The 21984-nt window shown below is 56.4% G+C and overlaps 1 protein-coding gene and 1 pseudogene across 1 annotated transcript in view; both read left to right on the top strand.

Annotated features, from left to right (window-relative positions):
- Nucleotides 1-1922: 1922 nt before the first annotated feature.
- Nucleotides 1923-2742, top strand: LOC100522905 (ras-related protein Rab-28 pseudogene; annotated as a pseudogene).
- A 5657-nt stretch (nucleotides 2743-8399) lies between these two features.
- NDUFA10 (NADH:ubiquinone oxidoreductase subunit A10) overlaps nucleotides 8400-21984 on the top strand; it is a 32863-nt gene continuing 19278 nt past the window's right edge. Inside the window, exons 1-8 of the mRNA XM_003133785.6 lie at nucleotides 8400-8539; nucleotides 10611-10779; nucleotides 11671-11886; nucleotides 13106-13192; nucleotides 14288-14409; nucleotides 16023-16102; nucleotides 17522-17576; nucleotides 19400-19485. Of these exons, the coding sequence (XP_003133833.2) occupies nucleotides 8459-8539; nucleotides 10611-10779; nucleotides 11671-11886; nucleotides 13106-13192; nucleotides 14288-14409; nucleotides 16023-16102; nucleotides 17522-17576; nucleotides 19400-19485 (896 nt within the window). The 5' untranslated portion in view covers nucleotides 8400-8458. The remainder of the gene's footprint in view (nucleotides 8540-10610; nucleotides 10780-11670; nucleotides 11887-13105; nucleotides 13193-14287; nucleotides 14410-16022; nucleotides 16103-17521; nucleotides 17577-19399; nucleotides 19486-21984) is intronic.

The raw sequence follows: 21984 nt of genomic DNA, 5'->3' as shown, positions 1-21984 counted from the left end.
TATCCTGACTCCGAAGACCAGATTCTTGTGCGGACGTTTCTGAGGCTTTTATGAGTGAATCCATGATGGTCGCTTCCACATTCAGCTTCTTTCATTCATCTGGTGTTTATGTGAGTCCTTGATATTTACACATATAACATGTGATATTCCATCCCACAAACACATCACACTGCCTGTGCACACTTTACTGCTGAGGACAGAACCATGGATACTGTCTATCACACACAGCGCTGCTGTAACCCTCTGGCCGTGTTTAATTCATGAACGTACGTTCAGTTCCGTGAGCCGTGTACTGGCCTGACCAACTTAAACACAGGCCGCACCCACAACCAAAGGTTCATGCACGACCCAGCTTAGTAAGAACAGCAAGACTGCCTCCCCACACGCGTGCATGAGAATTTCAGCAGCTCCGTATCATTGCCAACGCTTGCTATCCCACGCATTTCTCCACCTGCCCTTCTTCCAGGGCTGCCAAAGAAGGGCTCACGGCAACTTTAAGGCTGCTGGGCACCTTCGTGAGTTGGTGGTTTACTGTGCCTGCGGGTGTGCCCTTTCTGAAGGGCGCTTGACCTCAAGTCTTCCCCCTGTTTATACACGGAGCCACTGTTTACTCTTAATAGGCAGGAGTTCTGCGTATTTGGGCCATGGCCCCTTTGGTTATATTGATTGCAAACATCTTAGTTTCTGGGCCCGCCTTCCATTCTTTGAGCAGTATGTGTTGGTGAAGAGACATTATTTTAGTGTCCAATTTGTCCCTTTCCCCCCCTCACAGGGAGTTTTTAATTTTTCATTTGAGAAATGTTTGCCTGTTCCAAGGCTGTGAAGATATTCTCCTGTTTAATTCTATAAGGTGCATTGTTTTACTTTTTATTGTTCTGCAATCCATCGGAAATGGAGGTTTATTTACGGTCTGAGCTGCAAGTCAACAGGCATGCTTTTCTATGAGGAGGTGATACTGACCAGCACCCAACATTTATTGAAAAGACCAGGCTTTCCCTTCTACAATGTCACCCTGTTTGTAAACCAAATTTTCTATCTATCTTTGTCTATTATCTGTCTATCTACCTGCCTACCTATCATCTTGCCTATTGATCGATCGATCGATTGATCAATCCATCTATCTATCTCTCTATCATCCATCTACCGTCTGTCTACCATCTATTTATCATCCATCCATCTCCATCTCTTTCTGGACCCCTCGTTCTGCCCCACTGTCCATTTGCCTGTCCCTGCACTAGCACCACGCTGCTGTCATGACTACGGCTTTTTGTATATCCTGATGGCTGGTAGTGAGCCCTCCATCTTTGTTCTTTTCTTCAAGATTGCCGTGGTTCTGCTTAGCCCTTCCCACTTGGGGGCTATGGAGAGATGCACTTTAGAATTAGCTTGTCAATTTCAACAAAAGAATATTGGGGGTGACTTTATTGGTACTGCATTAAATCTGCAGACCAATTTGGCAAGAACCGTCATCTTTACAATGCTGAGGCTTCCCATCCAATATCAAGACCTAGCCTCTATCATTTACGGGTCCTGCAGTTTCTCAATACTGTTTGGTCGTTTTCAGTGTAGGGAGTCACTCGCATCTTCCTAGGGATTTAAGGTTTGGTTTTGTTTTTTTAATTCTAACACAAATAGTATCTTTTTAAGTATTATTTTTAAAGTTAAATTTTAATCTTTTTCTTTGTTGCTGGTACACAGAATACAATTTTTAAAATTTTAATTTTGAAACAACTATCGACTTACAGGACGTTTCAAAGAAAACTAGAAGGGAGGGGAGGGGAGGCGGGCAAGACGGCACTGGGCAAGTGATTCACCCGGCTCCAGCTCCAGCGGGGGTCCTGCCCTCCACAGCCGCCCTTCCTCCTCTTCCCCGCCCCTGAGGCCCCTTCCCTTCCTGGCTCCTTCAGCCACAGTGGGAGAAGATGGGAGGTGGGCCTGCTTCCTGGAACACCCTGTCGGACTCCAAGGAGGAGAGCCAGCACCAGCAACAACTGAAAATTGGCGTGCTGGGGGACGGCACCTCCGGGAAGCCCTCCTTAGCTGCGTGTTTTGCTCAAGAAACTTTTGGGAAACAGCACAAATGGACTCTAGGACTGGCTTTCTTTTTGAGAAGGATAACATTGCCAGGAAACTGGACTCTTACTCTTCCAGTTTGAGACTTGGGAGGACAGACAACTGGAGGCAAGATGCTGGGTAAGTAGATCTGCGGAGCACAGGGACTCCTCCTGGTAGGTGATATTACAAATTATCAGAGCTTCGAGAACTCAGAAGATTGGTATTCTGTGGTGCAGAAAGTGAGTGAGGAGTCGGAAACTCAGCCACTGGTTGCCTTGGTAGGCAATAAAATTGATTTGGAGCATATGTGAACAGTAAGACCTGAAAAACACTTAAGGTTTTGCCAGGAAAATGGTTTTAGTAGCCACGTTGTCTCAGCAAAGACAGGAGCCTCTGTTTTCCTGTGTTCTCAGAAAGTTGCTGCTGAAATCCTTGGAATCAAGTTAAAGCAGAAACAGAACAGTCACAGAGGGTGGGGAAGGCAGATTTTGGAAACTACAACCAGGAACCTTTGTCAAGAACGGTCAACCCTCCTAGAAGCTCTACGTGTGCAGCCCGGTGAGCGCGTTTCTCCTTTGCGTCGACTGGTCCGGCTGCCCTTTGCCTCTGTGTGGCCCGAGGACCTCTGGGAACGTGTCTTCTCCGTGACCATCCCTGTGGTCAGGTGACACTCTCCTCTCAACTCACGTCATCGTTACGTGTTGCCTTAGCCACAGGCAGCTCCCTGGACTGGAAAGAATTCAGCTTGGGGACCACACACTTTGAATTCAACATGGAAAGCCCGTTCTCTGGAATTAGGCTGCTTCATCGAAAAAGAATACTGTTGCTTCTCTTTATGCCCTCACTTCTTTTTTCCCTAACCTCAGTTTTTTTAAACAAACATAAAACCTATCCAAATCTTGATCATCAGCCAGGATTTTGCCACAGCAGTTTCATTCTCTCATCAGAGCTCATACCTGGTGAAGTATGCCTCGGAGCACAAACATTTAAACAAGTAATATGTTTCATCTACAGATACTTAAGAAGGCATTCTTTTGCAATCTATCGTGAGTGAAAATAGATAAAGCTGTATCTAACTGAAACGCTTGAAATAAAGCTACCACAGAAATATTTTTTTCGGAGTTCCCGTTGTGGCGCAGTGGTGAACGAATCCGACTAGGAACCATGAGGTTGCGGGTTCGGTCCCTGCCCTTGCTCAGTGGGTTAACGATCCGGCGTTGCCGTGAGCTGTGGTGTAGGTTGCAGACGCGGCGCGGATCCAGCGTTGCTGTGGCTCTGGCGTAGGTCGGTGGCTGCAGCTCCAATTCAACCCCTAGCCTGGGAACCTCCATATGCCGCGGGAGCGGCCCAAGAAATAGCAAAAAAAAAAAAAAAAAAAGAAAAGAAATATTTTTTTCAATTTTAAAAAAGGGCCTAAATTGTTTATATTGTAGCCATAGCTCACAGAGTAGTGAGTATTTGATATTGTATTTTTATTACTGTATCGCGGTCATGATGTATGGCGTAATACTCAGGTTAGGGGGCCTTGTGAATTCGGATGAATGCTCAGCTGACGCTCCAGGTGGACTTTCTCCGGCAGCCCTCATGAGAGTACTGCCAGAAGGAGTTACGGCTATTGTTGGATTATTGTGGGGCACAGTGGACCTGAGGTTCAGATGTTTTTCTCCTACAAATACATTTATTTAACTAAAAAAACAAAACACCACCACAAAGAAAGCTAGAAGGGGGTTCTGAGCACACTGCACCTGTTTTCCCAACACCACCATCCTCATGACCAGGGGACAGCCCCCACCATGGGTGCTGGCTTTGCTGCAATCCACATGCCTCTACCAGTTATACAGGCATTCGCCCATGTGCATGCACATTTGTGTGTGTGTGTGTGCACCTACACACGCAGCTCTATGCAGTGTTATCGCCCGCGCAGCTTTGTGGACCGCCACCGCCACCAAGATACGTTAACGGTCCCATCACACACACCCCATTTCCTAGCCTCTGTGTCCACAAATCTTTTCTCGATCTCCACAGTTTTGTTACTTTAGGGTTGTAACACCAGCAGAATTAGACTGTATGCAATCTTTTGAGGTTGGCTTTTTCCATTCAGCGTAATTCTTCGGAGGTCCGCCAGGCTGCTGCATGGATCAACAGTTCATCAGCTTTTACTGCTGACCAGTGTTCCGTGGTATGAACGCCCCACACTTTGTGTAGCTGTTCACCCCTGCAATCTCCTCCAGCATTTGGGGTTGCCACTCTTTCCATTTGGCCTTTCCGACTTAGCGGACAGCGGTCCCTCACGGTGGGCTCAAGTTACGTTTCGCGAATGGCTGATGATGTTAGCCTTTTTTTCATGTTATTTATCGGCCATCTGTAGGTCTTCTTCAGTGAAAAGTCTGTTCATGTCTTTTGCCCAATTTCTAATGGAGTCTTAGGTTCAGTCTTGAGATTTATGTGTTCTAGATGCCAGCACTTCGTCATATACGTCCTTGGCAGGTACCCCCACCCCACCCCCACCGTGTGCCTTTTCATCCTCTCAGGGTTTCTCACAGAGCAAAACTTTTATTTTGGTGAGATCTAATTTACCCATTTTCCATTTCATGTACTATGCTCTTGACGTCATAGCCAAGAATTCTCCCCCTGCTCCTAGGTTCTGGAGGTTTTATTCAATGCCTTTTTCTCTTTTAGCGATGCCTGTGGCCTGCAGAAGTTTCCAGGCCAGGGATCGAGCCGATGCCTCAGCAGTGATCCACGCCACTGTGGTGATGCCAGATCCTTCACCTGCTGTGCACAAGGGAACTCCTTAATGCCTTTTTTCCCCCTAAAAGCTTTATAGTTTTAATTTACAATTAAACCCAAGACCCATCTTGAGTTAGTTTTGTATGAGGTGCGAAAGTCACATTGAGGCTCATGTTTTCGTCCCTGGATGTCCAGTCGCTACATCACTTGTCGAAAAAGCCACAGACCTTTTATCGATTGGCATTTGCACCTGTGTGAAGCATCAGCTGGGAACACTAGCGCTGGTTTATTTCTGGACCCTCTGATCTACGTCTACCCCTCTGCCAGTGCCATCTTAAGTACCGTGGTCACAGAGCAAACCTGTGACACCGGAAGAATGACGGATTCCTCCCACCCCACTCTTCTTTCTGCAAATGACCGTGGCTATCCTAGGGCCCTTACATGCCACATAAATGTTGTGACAAGCTTGTCTATGTCTACCAAAAATGCTTTGGCAGGAACTGCATTAAAACTATAGATCAATTTGGGGAGAGCTGGCATCGTTGGTCTGTTAAGTTTTCCAGCCCATGGACAGTCTCTCCATGGGGACTCACCCAGGGGTTCTTTGACTTCTTTCACAGGTGTTTCCTGTTTTCAGCATATAGATCCTATTGGTGTTTTGCTAGATTTATACCTAAGCATTGTGTGTGTGTGTTCTTGCCTTTTCTAGGGCCACTCCATGGCATATGGAAATTCCCAGGCTAGGGGTCCAATCAGAGCCTTAGCCACTGGCCTACTCCACAGCCACAGCAACACGGGATCCAAGCCACGTCTGCAACCAGCACAACAGCTCACGGCAACGCCGGATCCTCAATCCACTGAGCAAGGCCAGGAATCAAACCCGCAACCTCATGGTTCCTCGTTGGATTTGTTAACCACTGAGCCACGACGGGAACTCCTCTATGTATTTTTTGGAGCAACTGTAAATGGTATTGCATTCTTCTTGTTTCTACATTTTCGTTGTTGGTACCAAGAAACACAGCTAGTTTTGGGTTGATTTTCTATCCTGCAATCTTGCTGAATTCTAGTTTTTTTTTTTTTTTTTCCGATTGCTTTGGCTCTTCCACATCCCGACAGTCTCATCTCTTCCTTTCCCATCTGTACGCCTCTAACTTCCTTTTTATTCTTGCCCAGTTGCCCTGGCTAGAACCTCCGGCGCTCTGCTGAATGGGCAGGGAGAGCAACGTCCTGGCCTGTTTCCTTAGATGGCTTCAGACAGCGTCGGTACAATGCGAAGTATGGATTTTGGAGATGTTCTTTATCAAGAGGTTAATTGGTAAATTGCTGCCCTTTATGTGCTTTCAGGATGAGGCCAGTATAGTTGTTTTGCTATTGCGCTGTCTCCTACTGATCCAGAAGTACCGCCTTTTTCTCTTACAAGCTAATACTGAATTTCCCCTCATGTGGTTTCACCGCTGTCCCGCAGCTAGTGTACAGTCATTCACGTTGAAGCTGGACAGAACTGCAACTGTTAGGATAGATTCATAAACGGCAGCGAGTGTACTGTCATTCGCGCTGAAGCTGCATGGAACTGTAACTGTTAAGACAGATTTATAAACAGAGCTCTTCTGGAAGTGACTGTCCCCAGGGAAGCTTCCTCTTCCTCTCCCTGGATAGAAAAGGGCAGTATCTGGTCATGGCTGGCTGTCCAGATCCCGTAAGGTATCGATGTGAATGGCCTTACAAGTAGGGACATTAAAATGTACCATTCATTTCTGTGCACCAAGAGCTCAACTTACTCGAACGCAAGGGTGTTTCTGTTTAACCAAGTTTTGGTTTTGTAAAAGTAGTTGAAAAACATCAGCTATAACAAAGCATGCTCCCTGCAATACTCATCACAAGCGCTAGTGTGAAGGGCCGTGAGGTGGCCTGTGTCAGTGATGCTGTCTCCTGTCCTGTCTCAGAAGCCATCTCTGGAGGTGGGTACCAAGGAGGAGAGAAGGCGAGGCCTGGAAAGGCCCTTGACAGAGAGGTGGTTTCCCTTAGAGTGGTGGATAAGGTGCCCAGGAGGCTGATTCCTTGTGGCAAAGTTGTCTGCAAAACCTCAGGACAGTGATATGTGATATTTAACTTCAGGTTATTTAAGGCTATCTTCTGTTTCCTACTGAGATCTCTCTCCCTTTTTCACTGTGCCGTCAGTAAAGGCTGTTAAATTCAGAACTCTGTCTTGGGAGGTGAGATGAAGGGCATGCTTGCCTGGAGTGAAGCTGGGACAGACAAGTGGAGTGCTGGAGGCAAAATGCCAACCCGGGTGGACAATGGGGCAGGGCCCAAGAAAGGGAGGTGTCCCCCACCCCCCAGCTTCTCAGACACACCGGCCAGCACACTGGGCTTCCCAGAGATTCTGGAATGTGGAGTCAGGTCTCAGATAGTATAAGTAGGGACTCCACGGGGCTGGATGACTTAGGGCTACCTGGTCACACCTGCTCCTCCAACTGTATTTGTGATGTGTCAGGAGCTTGGCTTGGGGCTGGGAGACAGTGGCGTAGGGTCTGGACATGGCCCCTGCTCTCCGGAAATGTAGGGTGTGGATCGCTGACAGAGGAGTCAGCTGAAGGCTTAAGCGGATCTTCTGAGTCAGACCCTCTGGTGCTGGGGCCTGGGAACCGCATTTGGACAAGCAGTTATTCTATTAGAGAAGCATCCACTGAAAGGATGTGTTTACAACTCCATGGTTATTCTGAAAAGTTGAAAACCGAACACAAGTTCGATGAAACAAACGTTAGGGTGTTGAAGTCAATAAGCAGGAGGCGGGGCCTGAAGATTACAGGACCTGTCAAAGGACAGGTGCAGAAGGAAAGAAGTTCCCCGTTGGAGTCACCTGTGCTGCCCTGAGCCGACCTGAGGACCCAAGTCCTGAAGGGGCTGCGGTCTTAACGACGGAATGAGAGCTTTCGTCTCTACTCCAGGTCTCAGCACCACCAGGCCGGCCAGGGAGAACGAGAGCCCCAACCGGCGGGGAGATGGGCCTTGGGAGGAGACCGCGGCGGGGAGACGACCCCTGCAGAGGTGGCGGATGCGCGGACCTCGGCCAGGCAGTCGGTCCTGGGCCCTGACTGGCATCGCGGGGCGAGAAGGTCCGGCCACGGGCCCTCTTCCCAGCGGCTCGGGGCCGGCGCCCGTCCTGCGTCTGCTCGCCCTCCTTCCACTGCGCTGCCCCAGCCCCGGGCCATTTCTTAGCCTCCGCAGGTCTGCGAGCTGCCGATACTGTGATGAGAAGTCGGCCCCGGCGGGTCTAGGGCGTCTGCGGGGAGGGGAGCGTCCTGGACGTGGGATGAGGCGCAGTGAAACCTCCGAGGTCTCGGGCTGCCTCACTCCCCGAACCGCGGGACCTCAGAATCGGCGGCCGAGCGGCCTCCCCTGGGAGCGGGCCTCCCGCTAGAGCTCAGGCCGCGGACGAGCGCCGGGAGGAACTGCCCAAAGCCGCAAGGTCCGGAGACGGAGGCGAAAGCAGAGCCGGCGCCGCCCCTGCCCCGACCGCCCTCGCGGCGCCCGCGCCCGCCGCCCGGAAGTTCCCGACAGGCGCGGCGCGGGCACCCCGGCCGTGACGTCACGACGGCGCGACGGCCGCGGGAGAGGACCCCGGCGCGACCGCGTCCCCTCGGGTCCTTGAGCCGGTGCAGACCGCGGAGCCATGGCCTTGAGGCTGCTGAGACTGGCCCCCGCGTCCGCGTCCGCGGTCCCGCGGGGCCTCGGGGCGGTCGCCCAGCGCGTGGTGAGGCGGCGGCGGGCGGGAGCCGCGGGTGGGGACCTGGCCTGTCCTGGAGTCGCCCCTTCCTCACGTCCCCGGGTCCCCAGGAGGTGGCTCCCGGGGTCATTCTCGGGGGACCCATACTGACCCTTAGAGCATCTGGTCCCGAGTCGGGAGGAAGGACCTCGGAGCGGCCTCAGGCTTCCTCCGGGCCATTTTCTCTCTGCTGCAAGCAGAACGCTGGGGCAGGGGCTGAATGCGCCGCCTGGCCGCCCTGCTGGGGGAGGCCGGTGTGCAGCTGTCGTTACCCAGCGCGGTTGTGCGCTGGACGAAAGAGCAGGTGCGCGTGAGCCCAGAGGAGCCTGGGGCACGCGCGCTCCTTCTTGCATTAATTCGTGTGGCAGCTCTGTCAAGCGCCGGTTAATGACTTTGAGCAGAAACGAGAGAAGGCGTTCGGCTTAGGTATGGAAGGATTGGAACTTCGTACAGTAGAGAACAGGGGAATGGCATTGCCCGCGGAGCCCACAAGACAGGCACATGAACTGAGGCTCCAAACCTCAGGGGAACTTTATTCCATGACTATGGCTGTGTCTTGGCGTCTTGGTTTGCTAGTGGCTGGAGCATCGTTGGTGTCGAATTAAAGGGACTTGACGTCTATGCTCAGGGTTTTGATTAGCAGAGGATTTTCAGTAGAACAGTTCGGCAGTCTTATTAAAAAGCCGTGCATGTTGTAAGGAGAGAAATCAAGCTGCAAAAAGGAAGAAAGACAGGTGGTTGTCCTTGTGATGCCCGTGTGTGCATCCCTGTGTGGTGGAGGTGAGGGCCCCAGGATAGCCGAGGTGATGCTCTCCTGCAGTGGACACTCTCCATAGACGCATCTGAAACTGCCCACTTGTGCGTTCTGCTCCCGGAAGGGTGTGCAGATGGACCTCAGTGGGTCCGGAGAAGAATGACTAAGATGCTGGGGTTTACAGCTTGTTACTTGATAGAATCGCAGGAATCGAAAACGTGTCATGAAAGATCACTTCTTCCATGTGCTTCCAGAGCAGGAGGATGAGACTGAGACCGTGGAGAGAGGATTAGCAGCCCTAGTGCCCTCTCTCTCTTTTAAGCCACTGAAACCCTGCTTTTCCCAGCTCTCCTCGGTTTTCCCTAGTGTCCCGTTTAGGACCCAGCATCTTGGCCACGGAGGATCAACCAGGCACAGACAGTGCAGCACTCTGGTCTTTACTGTTGAAAGAAGTCGGGCGCAGTTTAAACCCGTGTTGTGCCGGAGCCAGTCGTGCCTTCCTACCCTGTGTTTGCTGCTGACCTGCAGTCTCCACACACACACTGGGGCTGTTGCATCTTGGTTTTTCTTGGCTTTGTTTTCCTTGTGACTGTGGTTTCTCTTTTTTTTCTTCTTTGTGTATTTTGGGGGAGGATTGTTTTCGTTTTAAGGTGGTGAGTAGATTGGAATGCTGGAGACTGGAGGTGAAGCAGGCGTTTGCGTTGTGGATGTGAGATGTCCAGGAATCTGTGTCCTGGGGCTGTGGCCAGAGAGACTTAAGAGTTGGGGTCCGTGGGGTTTTGTGAGTGATTGTGGAGCTGGGGGAGGGAGGAGGGTATCAGGGTTGCCTCTTGTCTTTGCTCTGCTAGGTAGGTGGGTGGTGGGTGGGAGCTTGAGAGGGGGAGCAGATTGGGCGTTATCAGGGTCTGGATGTTACATTTCAGTTTTAGCTCGTTTTCAGGAACTTTCAGAGGCAGGTCCAGCGCTCAGGCCTGGAGAAGTGTGCTTTTTCCCTTCCTCCCTGTCTCCCCCAGCCCCCTCCTTGCTGCCTTTCTTTCCTCCATCCATCCATCCAGTTTTTAGTGTACATGGGAAGTATGTTCTGTTCCCGGCCCTGAGGATCAGCAGTGATCAAAACCCACAGTCCCCTGTGTCTTTAGGGACTTAGGTTGGGGGCGGGGCTCAGAAGCCATAGCCAGGTAAGTAATAAAGATGTAGATGCTGGCTTTTTTGTCACCCGGGGTCTTCTTGGCACTTACAGCTGATAGTGGCTGGTGCGGCCGTGAGCCGGATGCTCATGTGGTCTGTGTGCTGTGTGTCTTTCAGGGCGGAATCCACACGGGCGCCCCGTGCAGGCTGCAGTATGGCCCTCTGGCCTTCATCCTTGGGGAAAGAACGACCAGGAAGCTGACGGAAACCAGCAAAGTGATAACTGTGGACGGCAACATATGTTCCGGAAAGGGCAGGCTGGCGAGAGAAATAGCCGAGAAGCTAGGTAGGCACGCACGCCACGCGGAGGAAGAGCTTTTCCTCAGCTCTGCAGTAACCTAGAGCTTGATCTTTACTTCAGTGCTGAGTAGGCAGAGTTGGGCCCAAGGTGGGTATTTTACATTTTTGAAATACTTATTGAAAAGGCTGTTTTTAATCTCTCAGATACGGGAAATTTAAAAAATCCGTGCTGGTTGTCAGTTTGAATTGGAATTTTTTTTTTTTTTTGTCTTTTGTGTTTTGTCCTTTTCAGGGCTGCACCCGCGGCATATGGAGGTTCCCAGGCTAGGGGTCCAGTCAGAGCTGTTGCTGCCAGCCACAGCCATAGCCACAATACCACCAGATACGAGCCGCGTCTGCGACCTATACCACAGCTCACAGCAACGCTGGATCCTTAACCCGCTGAGCGAGGCCAGGGATCGAACCTGCAACCTCATGGCATGTTTCCGCTGTGCCACGAGGGGAACTCCCTGAATTGGAATTTTATCTTGAGGCTTAAAGCAGAGCACTTGCATATGAGCCATCTCATTTGAATCGTGTAACCGCCCTCTGACCCAGGGCCAGTGTTGTCACTCCTGGCACAGGCAGGTGACCTCGTGAGAAGCAGGTGTCACACAGCTACTTGGTGCAGGACAGGCTCGGCCGTTTCCTGACTCCAGGAGCGGTCGGGTGGGTGCCACAGCTGTGGCCTCTCTCCTTTTCACCGGGAGTTCCTCCGAGGGCCCGGGGACACGTGCTGGGACGTGTCTTCAGTGTCTCGTGTGTTCCTTTTATACACCGCGGGCACAGGGGTCGGGGTGCCTTCCCCGGGTCCTGACCAGCTGGCCTCGGTGGTGGCCTCGAGTCCCCGCTGCTCGCTGATGCCGAGTGACGGGCCTCCCGCTGCTCCTCTCCGCAGGCTTGAGGCACTTCCCCGAGGCCGGGATCCACTACGCCGACAGCACCACCGGCGACGGGAAGCCCCTGGACGTACAGCTCAGCGGCAACTGCAGTTTGGAGAAGTTCTATGACGACCCGAAAAGTAACGACGGCAACAGCTACCGCCTGCAGTCCTGGCTGTACGCCAGCCGCCTCCTGCAGTACGCGGACGCCCTGGAGCACCTGCTGAGCACAGGTGCAGTAGCCCTGGCCCGGGGGCTGGCAGCGCGCTCTGCCCGGGAGCCCTAGTTGTCTCCGAGCGCCGCTAGCCAGAGCCTTTTTGAGGGGATTGGATGAGGCACGTTCCGGGAAATTCCTGGGATCCGTTAACCGTTGTTTTAAGATAAAATTCACTTCGTGCTGTTTCATTTTTGTGTACCACGGTGGGCTTTCTGGTTTGTGTGGAGTTTCCACGCCCGGCTCTAAGCGGATGGATGAAACGTGTCAGGTGACACTGTGATCCAAGGCCAGCGTGGGGTCGGGGAGGGAGGGGGGCGCTCTGCAGCAGCAGCGCTGAGCCAGGTCCAGTGGCGTGAGGCGTGCGAGAGGACCGTCCCAGCCCGAGGAGGCTGCGGGCACATGCGTCCTCGGAAGGTGAGGGTGAGGAGAGAGGGAGCCTGAGAAGGGGGTGCGGCCAGAACAAGGCCGCACAAGTGACTCCCTCGGAGGAGGGCCGAGGAAGCACAGAGAGCCCTGCTGCCTGAAGAGCGGGGCGCCCGGCGTCTCGTGACCACGGGCTTGAAGTGGTGAAGTCCTGCAGCTGAGAGGAGTGGGCGGGGTGGTGCTGGGGGCCCCTGGGGACCGGCCCTCTGAGTGGCCTGAGTGTCCCCGTGTACTGCCCTGACCATCAGGAGGCCACCACCAGGGAGCGGGCGCGGCGAGCGGGCTGGGACGGGGCCGGAGGGGTTCTCCTCTGAAGGGGAGAGGGGCCGTGAGGGGTTTGGGTGGGGGGCTGGCCCTGCTGTGAGAATGCCCCCTGCTGAGGGTGGGGGCGGCAGGGCTGGGGGCCGTGCCCTGAGAACGCGAGTGCCGAGGCGGGAGCTGGAGCCGGTGGTTGGGAGGTGGGCGGGGGTGGGGGCGCCCCTGGGGTCTTGCCCAGGCCTGGGGTGGGAGCAGGACTGCAGTGGGTTGAAAGGCGAAGCCTGCGACTGAAAAAGCAAGACTCTCCCTGTCCGCTGGATGCTGTGTCAGGGCTGAGGGAAGGAAACCAAACATTGTTTCTCCAAATCCGGAAAAGTATTGTGGTTTTTGAAAATGATTTCCCACGTAGACATGCATGTGTGTTCTTCTGACGTGTTTGCTGTGGAAATGGGGTTGTAAATACTCTTTTTTCCCGTTTCTGAAGCGGGAGGCCTGACTGGTCGCACTGCCGCGATCCCGTCTGAGCTTGTGTTTTGTCGCCGTGTTTTCAACAGGACAAGGCGTGGTGCTGGAGCGCTCCATCTACAGTGACTTTGTGTTCTTGGAGGCCATGTACAGACAGGGCTTCATCCGGAAGCAGTGTGAGTCGGGGGCGGGCTGGCCTCCCCGGGCGTGGGGTCCCCGCGGAGAGGCCCTGCTAACTCAGCCTGCAGTGGGCGCACGTTTGGGGAACGGCTGTTACACAGACGAGGGATGCCCTTAGGCATTAGATCCCACAGGGAAAAACCAGTCCCTTCTGCCGTCTTTCCCTCCGAAACTCACCTCCCTGTGAGGGCGCGTGCTGTCCCAGGTCCCCAGGACCCCCCGCCCCCCGGCTCCGGGTCCAGCCTGGCCGCACGCCTGTGCCCCTTCTCTCTGATCCGTGGTTTCACCCTCAAGGTTTGGCCCGCACCTGCGGGAGCAGCCTCCGCCCCCCTTCTCTCCAGCCCCTGCTGTCCCAGTGCTTTTAGGGACCAGCACTGTGTTGGGGGTTGTCAAAAACCCCAGACAGGCGGCCAGTGGACAGGAGTCAAGACTCCTGGCTAAAGCAGCCGGCCACGAGGAGAGCGGGGTCCCACCGGGGTGGCTGGGGTGTCGAGCCAGGCGCGTGCCGGGCGGGGCTGTGGAAGGGCCTGCGGGAGGTCACCCACGATCTTGGGCGCCTGGAGCAGCCGGCGGCTCAGGTCTGGGCAGTGAGGGAGAGCTGAGAACAGGGAGGCGGAAGCGAGCCGAGCGGGCCCGTCCGGGTGGGTGGCCCGTCCCCCAGGGGAAGAGCGGCCAGAGCCCTGCCTCCCACACAGATACCGAGGGGGCCATCAGCCAGCGTTTCTGGGGTGCAGGCGGCCGGCCGGCTCTGCTGCGCGTGGGGGACCTGCGGGTAGCAGGTGCGGCTCCTGCCAGCCCGGGCAGAGGGGGCAGCACCGAGGCTGCATGGCACCCCGCGCACTGCCAGCCCCGCGTGCATCTGAGCAGCCAGGACGCAGGTGTCAGCGTCCTGCAAGAGTGAGCCCGGCCTTAAGGCCCCATACTTGGCGTTGTGTAGGCGGCCCGTTTCGCCGGCTGGACGCTCTGGTCTCTGGAGACGGGGGAAGCCCTGCTCCGAGCCGCCTGTGCCCCGCGGGCCCTTTGCCCTCCTGTTGCGGGCAGGGTGGCTGGGGCGGTCGGGTGACAGGCGGCGGTGGCGGCTCTCGTGCCAGGCGTGGAGCACTACAACGAGGTGAAGAAGGTCACCGCCTGCGAGTACCTGCCCCCGCACGTGGTCGTCTACGTGGACGTGCCCGTCCCCGAGATCCAGAGCCGCATCCAGAAGAAGGGCAACGTAAGTCGGCCTTCGTCTGGCACCCACCTGTCCCCGTGTCCCCTCGTCCCACTCAGACCCGCCCTGCACCGTGTGTTGCAGTCGGCCTCCCGGGCCCCAGCACCCGCTGCTCCCCACCCGTGCTCTCCCGCCGCTGGTGCCGTCGTCCCCTGCCCCTGGGTCACCCGGCCCGCTGTGAGCCTGGGCACAGCTCCTGACGGAGCTGCTTTCCGCCCTGTCCCCTTCCATTTTCTGGTGGCGTCGCCAGCAGGTTGGAAGCAGTCCCCAACACCCTCTCCGTTTCCTGGTCCGTCTCTTTCCTCAGCGCGGCCTCGTCCTCCTCTTCCTACCCCGCGGCTCTGGAAGAGCAGCAGAGAGCTCCCCACGCCTGCGCTCCCGCAGTGGCCTGAGGCGGCAGGTGCCTGGGAAGCCTGCGTTCCCCAGGCGGCCTTGCAGGCGCCAGCAGGTTCACAGGCCCGCCTCTGCCCTCACGCCAGTTCTTGTCTGGGAACGTCCCTCCCGCCGCAGTGGTGTTTCCCTTTTGCGCCTTGGGGTGGAAGGGTGGCCGCGCCCTGTGGGTTCCCGGGATGCCTCGTCAGGGACTGGGAGAGCCGGGTAGGAGGCACCCACGTGGCCTCTGTCTCTGTTGGCGACCAGTCTGCGCCTTGGAAAGCTTCGGGGTTCGCTGGCTCCTGTGACCTGCAGTTTAGCCTTTGGGGGACACCAAAGTGGCGAAAGGAGGGAACTGCAAGTCAGAAATGTTTCATTATCACTCAGTGGAATATTCTGAATACTTTGGTTATTAAAGTGACAATTACTGAGAAATATGAAGATAGAAACTTAGCGTTTTCTAGGTAACTCTGTATTTCAGAAAGAATCTTGAGGAACAGGTTAGAGCTCTGAACATTTTTTATTTTTCACTACTTAGTGAGTCCTGTCCCCAGGTCAGATTACCACCGAGTCAAAGAAAAGAGACTTTTCGTCAAGCATTATTTTATTGTCCTTAATAAATGTGTGTTCTTATATCCTCGTGGGGAGACTAACAGTAAACAAGGAAATGAACACGAAATGCATGAAATGAAGGCAGGTGCCGGGGCGAAAATCCAACAGGCGGAAGCCAGCTTAGCCTCTAGCATTGCTGCACCGTGAGAGGTTTTGTGTATGGAAGCTCGCTGCTCCTAACTAGAGTTTTAAATTTCTGAGACGGGCTTAGCAGACGCCACGTGAAAGGGAAGCGGGCGATGGCGCCGGCGGGAGGGGCCGAGGGGAGCTGGGGAGGCGCGGGCCAGCCCCTTGCCCGGCCTGCCCTCTCTCCGCGCCTGCGCTTGGCCCCAGCGCAGCGGGAAGCCGGGCCCTGGAACTGTAAGGGGACTCGACCTGGCTCTGCTCCGGTGCACGTCTCTGAGACAAAGGCCGTGCCGTAGGGCCGCCAGGCCACACTTGCCTGCTCGCTGGGCAGGGCGAAAACTGCTCTCACGGGAACCAAGGCCCCTTTCTTTTACCCCAAAGTCCCTGTAGCCCCCGGCGTGACTTGTTCTAGGAGCAGAGTGCTCCCTGTTTGTTTCACGTTCCGCGAAGCCCGGGGCAGAGGGAGAGCCCAGATGTTTCAGACGGGCTTCTCTGCTTTTGTGTAGCCGCACGAGATGAAGATCACCGCCGCCTACCTGCAGGACATCGAGAACGCCTACAAGAAGACCTTCCTGCCCGAGATGAGGTGAGCCAGGGCAGGCGGGTGTGCGCCGCCAAGCCCCACGCCCGCGGGTCCCCAGGCCCGTCCCGGGGAGCGCGTTCATCCCGGGATGCCGTCTGGGCTTCAGCCTGACGGTCACGAGCAAGGACAGCAGCCGGCTTTGCCATTTGATCTGCTCGCCTTGGGGTTGGTCCACTTGTTTTCTGATTGGCTTATTTTGCCAGGGCTTTTTGTTGTGTTTTTAGCACCTTTTGCGGCTAGAGGTCAGCTGGCACCATATTCTGGGACAGGTCCTGGCATCAGAGGTCCCCCGTTTTGACTCTGGGTGGCACTGAAGTGTCCTGTCCACCAGCACGGGGCCTGGAGGCCTGGAGACCTGCTCCGAGTCCACGCTCGGCTGTGAAGGGCCAGCAGCACCTCTGGGTACTTCTGAGAGTCGCCCTCTGGGGTGTCTGGGTTAAACCACGGCACCACCAGACCTTTGCCCCCTGGGTTCTCTACCACCACCCCCACCCCCCGCTTTCTTCAGCGACGGCACCAAGGGATGTGTGTTCGCATGTACTCTTTCCAGCCAGTCCTTCTGTCCCCTCACGCACGTCCTGTGCAGGGTGTCACTTACCACCGTCACTCCCGCCAGAAACTCGAACTCGGGGGTTTGAATCATGCTTCTGCTGCAGGTTTCCAGTGGTAGTTCGCAAACTTTTAGCGAACGTAAGCCTCTCTTTCTACCTGAAAGTGTTACGCTTTTGTTACTTCAGATTTGAAAGTGACTATAAAATTGTGACCGTAAACAAGGTCACGTCTGGTAACGCGGGGAGAGAGGCTCGCTGTTTAAACTGGGGGGAGCATTGAGGCTTCTGCTGCCTGCTCGCCTGTGAGGACCGAGTGGAAACGGCAGGGCCGCCTGCGGTGGGGCCACTCTCTTCTCAAGACCAGAGTGCAGGAAAATACTAAGTTTGTGAGTCTGGGCGAGGGGGCCACAGGGCTCCGAGACGAAACAGGGAGGCAGGGAGCGTGGACCCGGGCACCTCAGTCCCAAAGCCCCCTTGGAGAGCTTCTGCTCCAGAACCCCACGGGGAGGAGCTTCCCAGCAAGTTGCCTTGGTGTCCACCGTCCTCGCGGGGGCCGCTCTCCGCGTGGCCTCCTGGGCAGCCCGGGCTCCTGGAGGTGGTTGTGAGGCAGCAGAGGTGGCGCCTAGGCGCTGGTCTCTGCCCGGGGAGGGGGTGGTGTCCCGTCGGGGAACATCAGGACACGGGCCCGCCATTGTCACCGTGCAGCCTGGAGCGTGTCCCTGCCCCTGATTTGCCCCTCACCAGTCAGAGCCCGCGAGCCTGTTCAGAGACGGAGGTGTTGCCGTTTCGAGGGCAGCCTCGATGTCACGTGTTCATTGTACAGGAAGGTCCCCCTGGGAGACGTACATGAGATGTCACCTTTCTCTTGCAGCGAAAAATGTGAGGTGTTACAGTACAGTGCGAGGGAAGCCGAAGATGCAGAAAAGGTAAGGGAGCGGCTGGAAAGCTTGTAATCATCCTTAGACTCGGTTTTTGGCCGTCAGATGACGAGTCCAGCTCCTGCGGGCCTGTGGCCTGTAATCGGGAAGAAGTCCCAAGCAGCCGCCACGCTCCCCCGGTCATGAGTTTTGCTTTTCTCTCACGTGACTCAGTTTCCAGGATCTCTAAACTGTGGAATAGCGACGTGCAAAGAGCCGTCGTTTATCCACCTCGCGTTTTGTTAAGCGGGTGGTAGGTGGTTAACGGAGGAGGATTCGGTAACAGGTGGCCTGGAACAACGTGGGTTGCACTGCGTGGTGCACTCAAGCGCGGGGAGGCGGACGTCCTGCGCCGGGCACGGGGCCGCCTCCAAGCTGGGCTCGCTCGGCGTTTTCACCGCGTGGAGCCTGTTGCTCAGGGGTCAGCTGTGTAGAGGTGCCAGCTTTCCCCAAAGGAGTAGGTGCTCGTGGGCCTGGGGCCAGCCTCTGCAGTTTCCAGGAGAGCTTAAGGAGGAAGAGCCAAAACCCGCAGGAGCACGTTCCTTCGCGGATGGAAGCCATGCCACGGCATTTGGGTCATGCAGGCGCTGTGGTATAAACACGAGGACTGACCGCCGAATGGAGCGGAGTCCCGAGGCAGGCGCCACCCGTGCCCATGCCCGTGTGTGACTTTCACGTGGCTCGGTCCGTACGGGAAGGGGTGGCGTAAGATAAAGGAGAGGAGGGCGGGTCATTTCTCAGATGGACTCAGGCAGCGGACCGTCCACTTGATTTTTTAGAAGGTCCTACGTTTTACATAGCAGGCACAAATTACTACAAAGTAAAACAAACTGAAGAATTTCTAGAAGAAAATAGCACTTTTATTACTGGAGGTTGAGGTGTAGGTGGTGGCAGCAGACAGAAAGCTTTGCAGAGCTGCCAGCTTTAGTGAGAAGCTCTGAAGGGAAGCAGGGAAGGGGGGGAATGAGAGGTGGGGGGGGATGGGAAGCGAGGGGAGGGGAGGAATGGGGCGGGGGGTTGGAGAGCGCGGGCCCCTCCTCCCAGACGGGCCGCAGGGCTCTGAGCCCGGCTCGGGGCGCTCTTTCAGGCCTGGTTCTTTCTCCCGGGGTCAGTTCACTTGCATCCCCCGCCCTCCCCCCAGCCTTCGCGTCCGTGGATGTGCGATGATGTCGAGTTGTGGTTCAGGGTTGTTTTTATTCCTTTGTCAGACTCGTTAGTGGCCTGTGGGCCCGAGAAGACCACATTTTCTCCAAGGCTGTGTCATTACTTGAGTTTATAATCGAACGCGCTCAGGTTCTGGAAACCTGAAGAGCGGTCCTGGTTGGCTGTGTTGGGGGAGAAAGCCTGAGGCAGCTGCCCCCCACCCCCAGGAGGTCAGGCGGGACGCGCCGCTGGCTTCCGGGCCGAGGAGCGGGGCTCCCGGAGCTCTGGGCGCCACGCTGGTTCTCCCGCGTCTCGGCTTCGGGAGCAGAGCTCCGCGGGGCACATGAGGCGTCGGCCACGAGTGCTGGTCGTCCTGCCTCCAGAGCTCTTTGCACCCACTCCTGCTCCAGCTCCTGCCTGGTGACAGCCACACCCCGCCTGGGGCGCGACGGGCCAAGGACCTGGCCTTGTCTGTGCGGCAGCTCAGGCCACGGCCGTGGCTCGGGCTGGAGCCCTGGCCCGGGAACGTCCCCGTGCTGCGGGCGTGGCCGGAAAAGGGGGGCGCCTGCCTTGGGGGTGTTCCCTCCGCACCCCTGCTTCGCTGAAGGCCGTCTGTCCGGCTCTTTGACTTGGATGGCGACCCCCTGCAGAGTCTGAGACTGAGCGTCCCTCCCGATGCCCCTGTCCAGGTGGTCGAGGACATCGAGTACCTGAAGTGCGACAAGGGCCCGTGGCCGGACCAGGACGACCGCACCTTCCACAGGCTGAGGATGCTGTGAGTCCGGGACGGGGGCGCGGGGGGCTGGCTTCCCAGCGGGGCCGCGGCCTGCGGGAGACACTTGTCTCGGTGCCGGCGCCGAGGCGTACTTCCTGTTGCCTGCAAATCGGCCCTTGCTTTTTCTCTTCTTACAAGGAATTAATTGATTGCAGTAGCGGTCAACAAATACTTGGCCTCCGTCGTACACCAGGCTCTGTTCCAGATTTAGGGGCTGTGTGACAGATGGGTGCGGGCGGGGTCCCCACGCAGCAGGAGCCCGTGGTACTGGGGGCCGGAGCAGGGGCACCGAGTCCCGGGTGGAGCGTGGCTGCCGAGGGCCTCGGGAAGGCCTGTTGTGAAGGGGCCCCGCGGCCTCTGGCCTGAGCGTGGGGCACGGGTGTTGGCAGCTGGAGGGGCTCAGGTAGCAGCATGGCAGGGGGTGCCCGCGGCCTCCGTGGCTGGAGCGGGGGAGGGGGAGGCCTGGTGATGTGGGGGCAGGGACCGGTCATAGAGCAGAGGCCACGGCGGATGAGGGGACACACCGAGCGAGCTGCTCTGTTCAGCACTAAAAACGCGGTCACACGTGGGCAGAAAGCTCGGCAGACTCTCGGTGGCCGGGATTCCTCCCGGGGGCCTGGCGCGTCGGGGGCCTGGCGCGTCGGCGCCCTCTGCTCCAGTAAGCATCCCAGACTCCCAGCCGGGAGGCAGGCGTCACGGTCACCACACGGCACCTGGAGCCCGGGGCTGGGTGCTGCCAAGAGGGACGGTGGCAGAAAGTTCTAGGCCCACGAGCTGGGCTTCTGCTGGAGCGTTCCAGGCAGGGAAGGCAGAGCCGAACCCAGAAAACATGATTCCCTGTGGGATGGGGGCTGCCCCTCGTGGCGGAGGGGCCCATGGAGCCGGCCCCCTGGGGCCCCGCGTTGCCTCTGCTGCTGGCGCCCCAGGCTCGCGGTGGCGGGGCCAGGTCCGTGTTGGGAGCACAAGTCTGTGTCGGCCCACCCTGCCCTGGCGACCACTAGGCCTCAGCCGAGGGGGCGCGGCCCCCAGTGCGAAGCAGGTGGAGGGCCGCTTCTCCGTGACTAGTGCACCTGCTTCCCTCTGCGTGGCCGCCTCCCAAGATGAGCGTGTCCAGGAAAACTGACGCCACTGGCGGAACGCGTCCTGTGCTTGAAAGCGAACGACTTTCCCCGTGAACCTCTGGATGTGGTTGTTGTGGCTGAGACGCGCACCGTTACTCATTTTGAACAGTGTGTGTTTTGGGGAGGGAGCAGCGCGCTCCGTCCTGGCGGGAAGGATCCCTGGGGCCCTCGAGGCAGAGGCAGAGGGAGAGGCCTGGCCTGGAGGGGGCGAGGTGGCGCTGTCTCGGGCCGGGCAGGGCGGGGAGGTGGCGGCAGGCTGCGGGCACAGGAGCATCTCGGGTGGCTCCTGTCCTCACCGTGAAATGAGAAGCGGGCCAGCAGCCAGAGTGGCCGTGTTGAAGGTTCGAGGGGGGGAACGAGGTCCAGGCGAGTGGGGAGGCTGGACGGGGGTGCATGGGCGGGTGTAGAGCCAAGTGAGGCTCTTCCAGTCTCTTTAGGGATCGTGCCTGTGTCTTTGTGACCTGCTCTTTAATGCGGGCATGTCCCGATTTTGTTAAATATTAAAAATTTGTCATGTTAATGGCTATTCATGCTGCGTGAATCCATTGACTAATGCAAGCCAGCGGTTGGCCAGTGGTGGCTTGTGGGCCCCTCCAGGCCTTAACTGTGAGAGTGGCCCTAACATTTTTAAAGATGGTAAGAAAAAAAAAGACCATGTGAAGCGGAACGTAGCCCTTGTGGCCTGAAATGTTCGCTTTTGGCCCAAAGATGTCGACCTCTGAGATGCAGGCCTCATCCCTTTACCGTTGCTTAGAGGCAGCCTCTCGGGTCGTTGCTGTTTCTTCGTATTCCTGCTGCAGTAATAAGCACCTTTTCAGGTGACTGTCCCGAGGTGACGGAAGGGAGTCCCCGGGTCGGTCTGGTGCTCGCTGTGTAGCGGTTGATGTGGCGTTGCCCTCCAGGAAGTGTCCCTGGGGCCCTGTGAACCGTCTCCTGAACGTCCTTGTTAGAACAGACTTTTCGCTCTTGTTCCAGGACAAGCAGTGGGCTTTCGGCCTCTTCGTTCGTCTCCGTTGTAGGACCGGAGCCGTGGTTTCCAGGGGTTTCTCTGCTGGAGCGGAACCGGGGCCCCTCTTTGTTTTTAAGCCCTTGGTGGTTAAATTTGGTTTTCATCAGAAACTTACTTACATGTGGATGTTTTTGTAAATTTACCTAAATGGGGTGACACACTTAGCATTCTGAACCCTGTTCAAAGCAGAGCCTCTAACAGGCAGACCTGAGAGAGGTTCCGGTTCGGCTCTGGACCGTGGCAGTCGGGCGAGTCACGTGGGTGTCTTGGTCTCCCAGCACGTGGACGAGTCAGGTGGACCCCAGACGGTGGCCTCTTAGGTGTGTGATACCAGCATTATGTCGAAAAACAATACGTGCTCCTTCCTTA

This window comes from Sus scrofa, chromosome 15, assembly GCF_054392235.1.
Source record: "Sus scrofa isolate SSC_HxYL_T2T_F1_AM1 chromosome 15, Sscrofa_HxYL_maternal_Yorkshire_Landrace_v2.0, whole genome shotgun sequence".
Classification (NCBI taxonomy): Eukaryota; Metazoa; Chordata; class Mammalia; order Artiodactyla; family Suidae; genus Sus; species Sus scrofa.
Note: the sequence above shows the minus strand (reverse complement) of the source record. Positions and strands in the feature narration are given on the sequence as shown.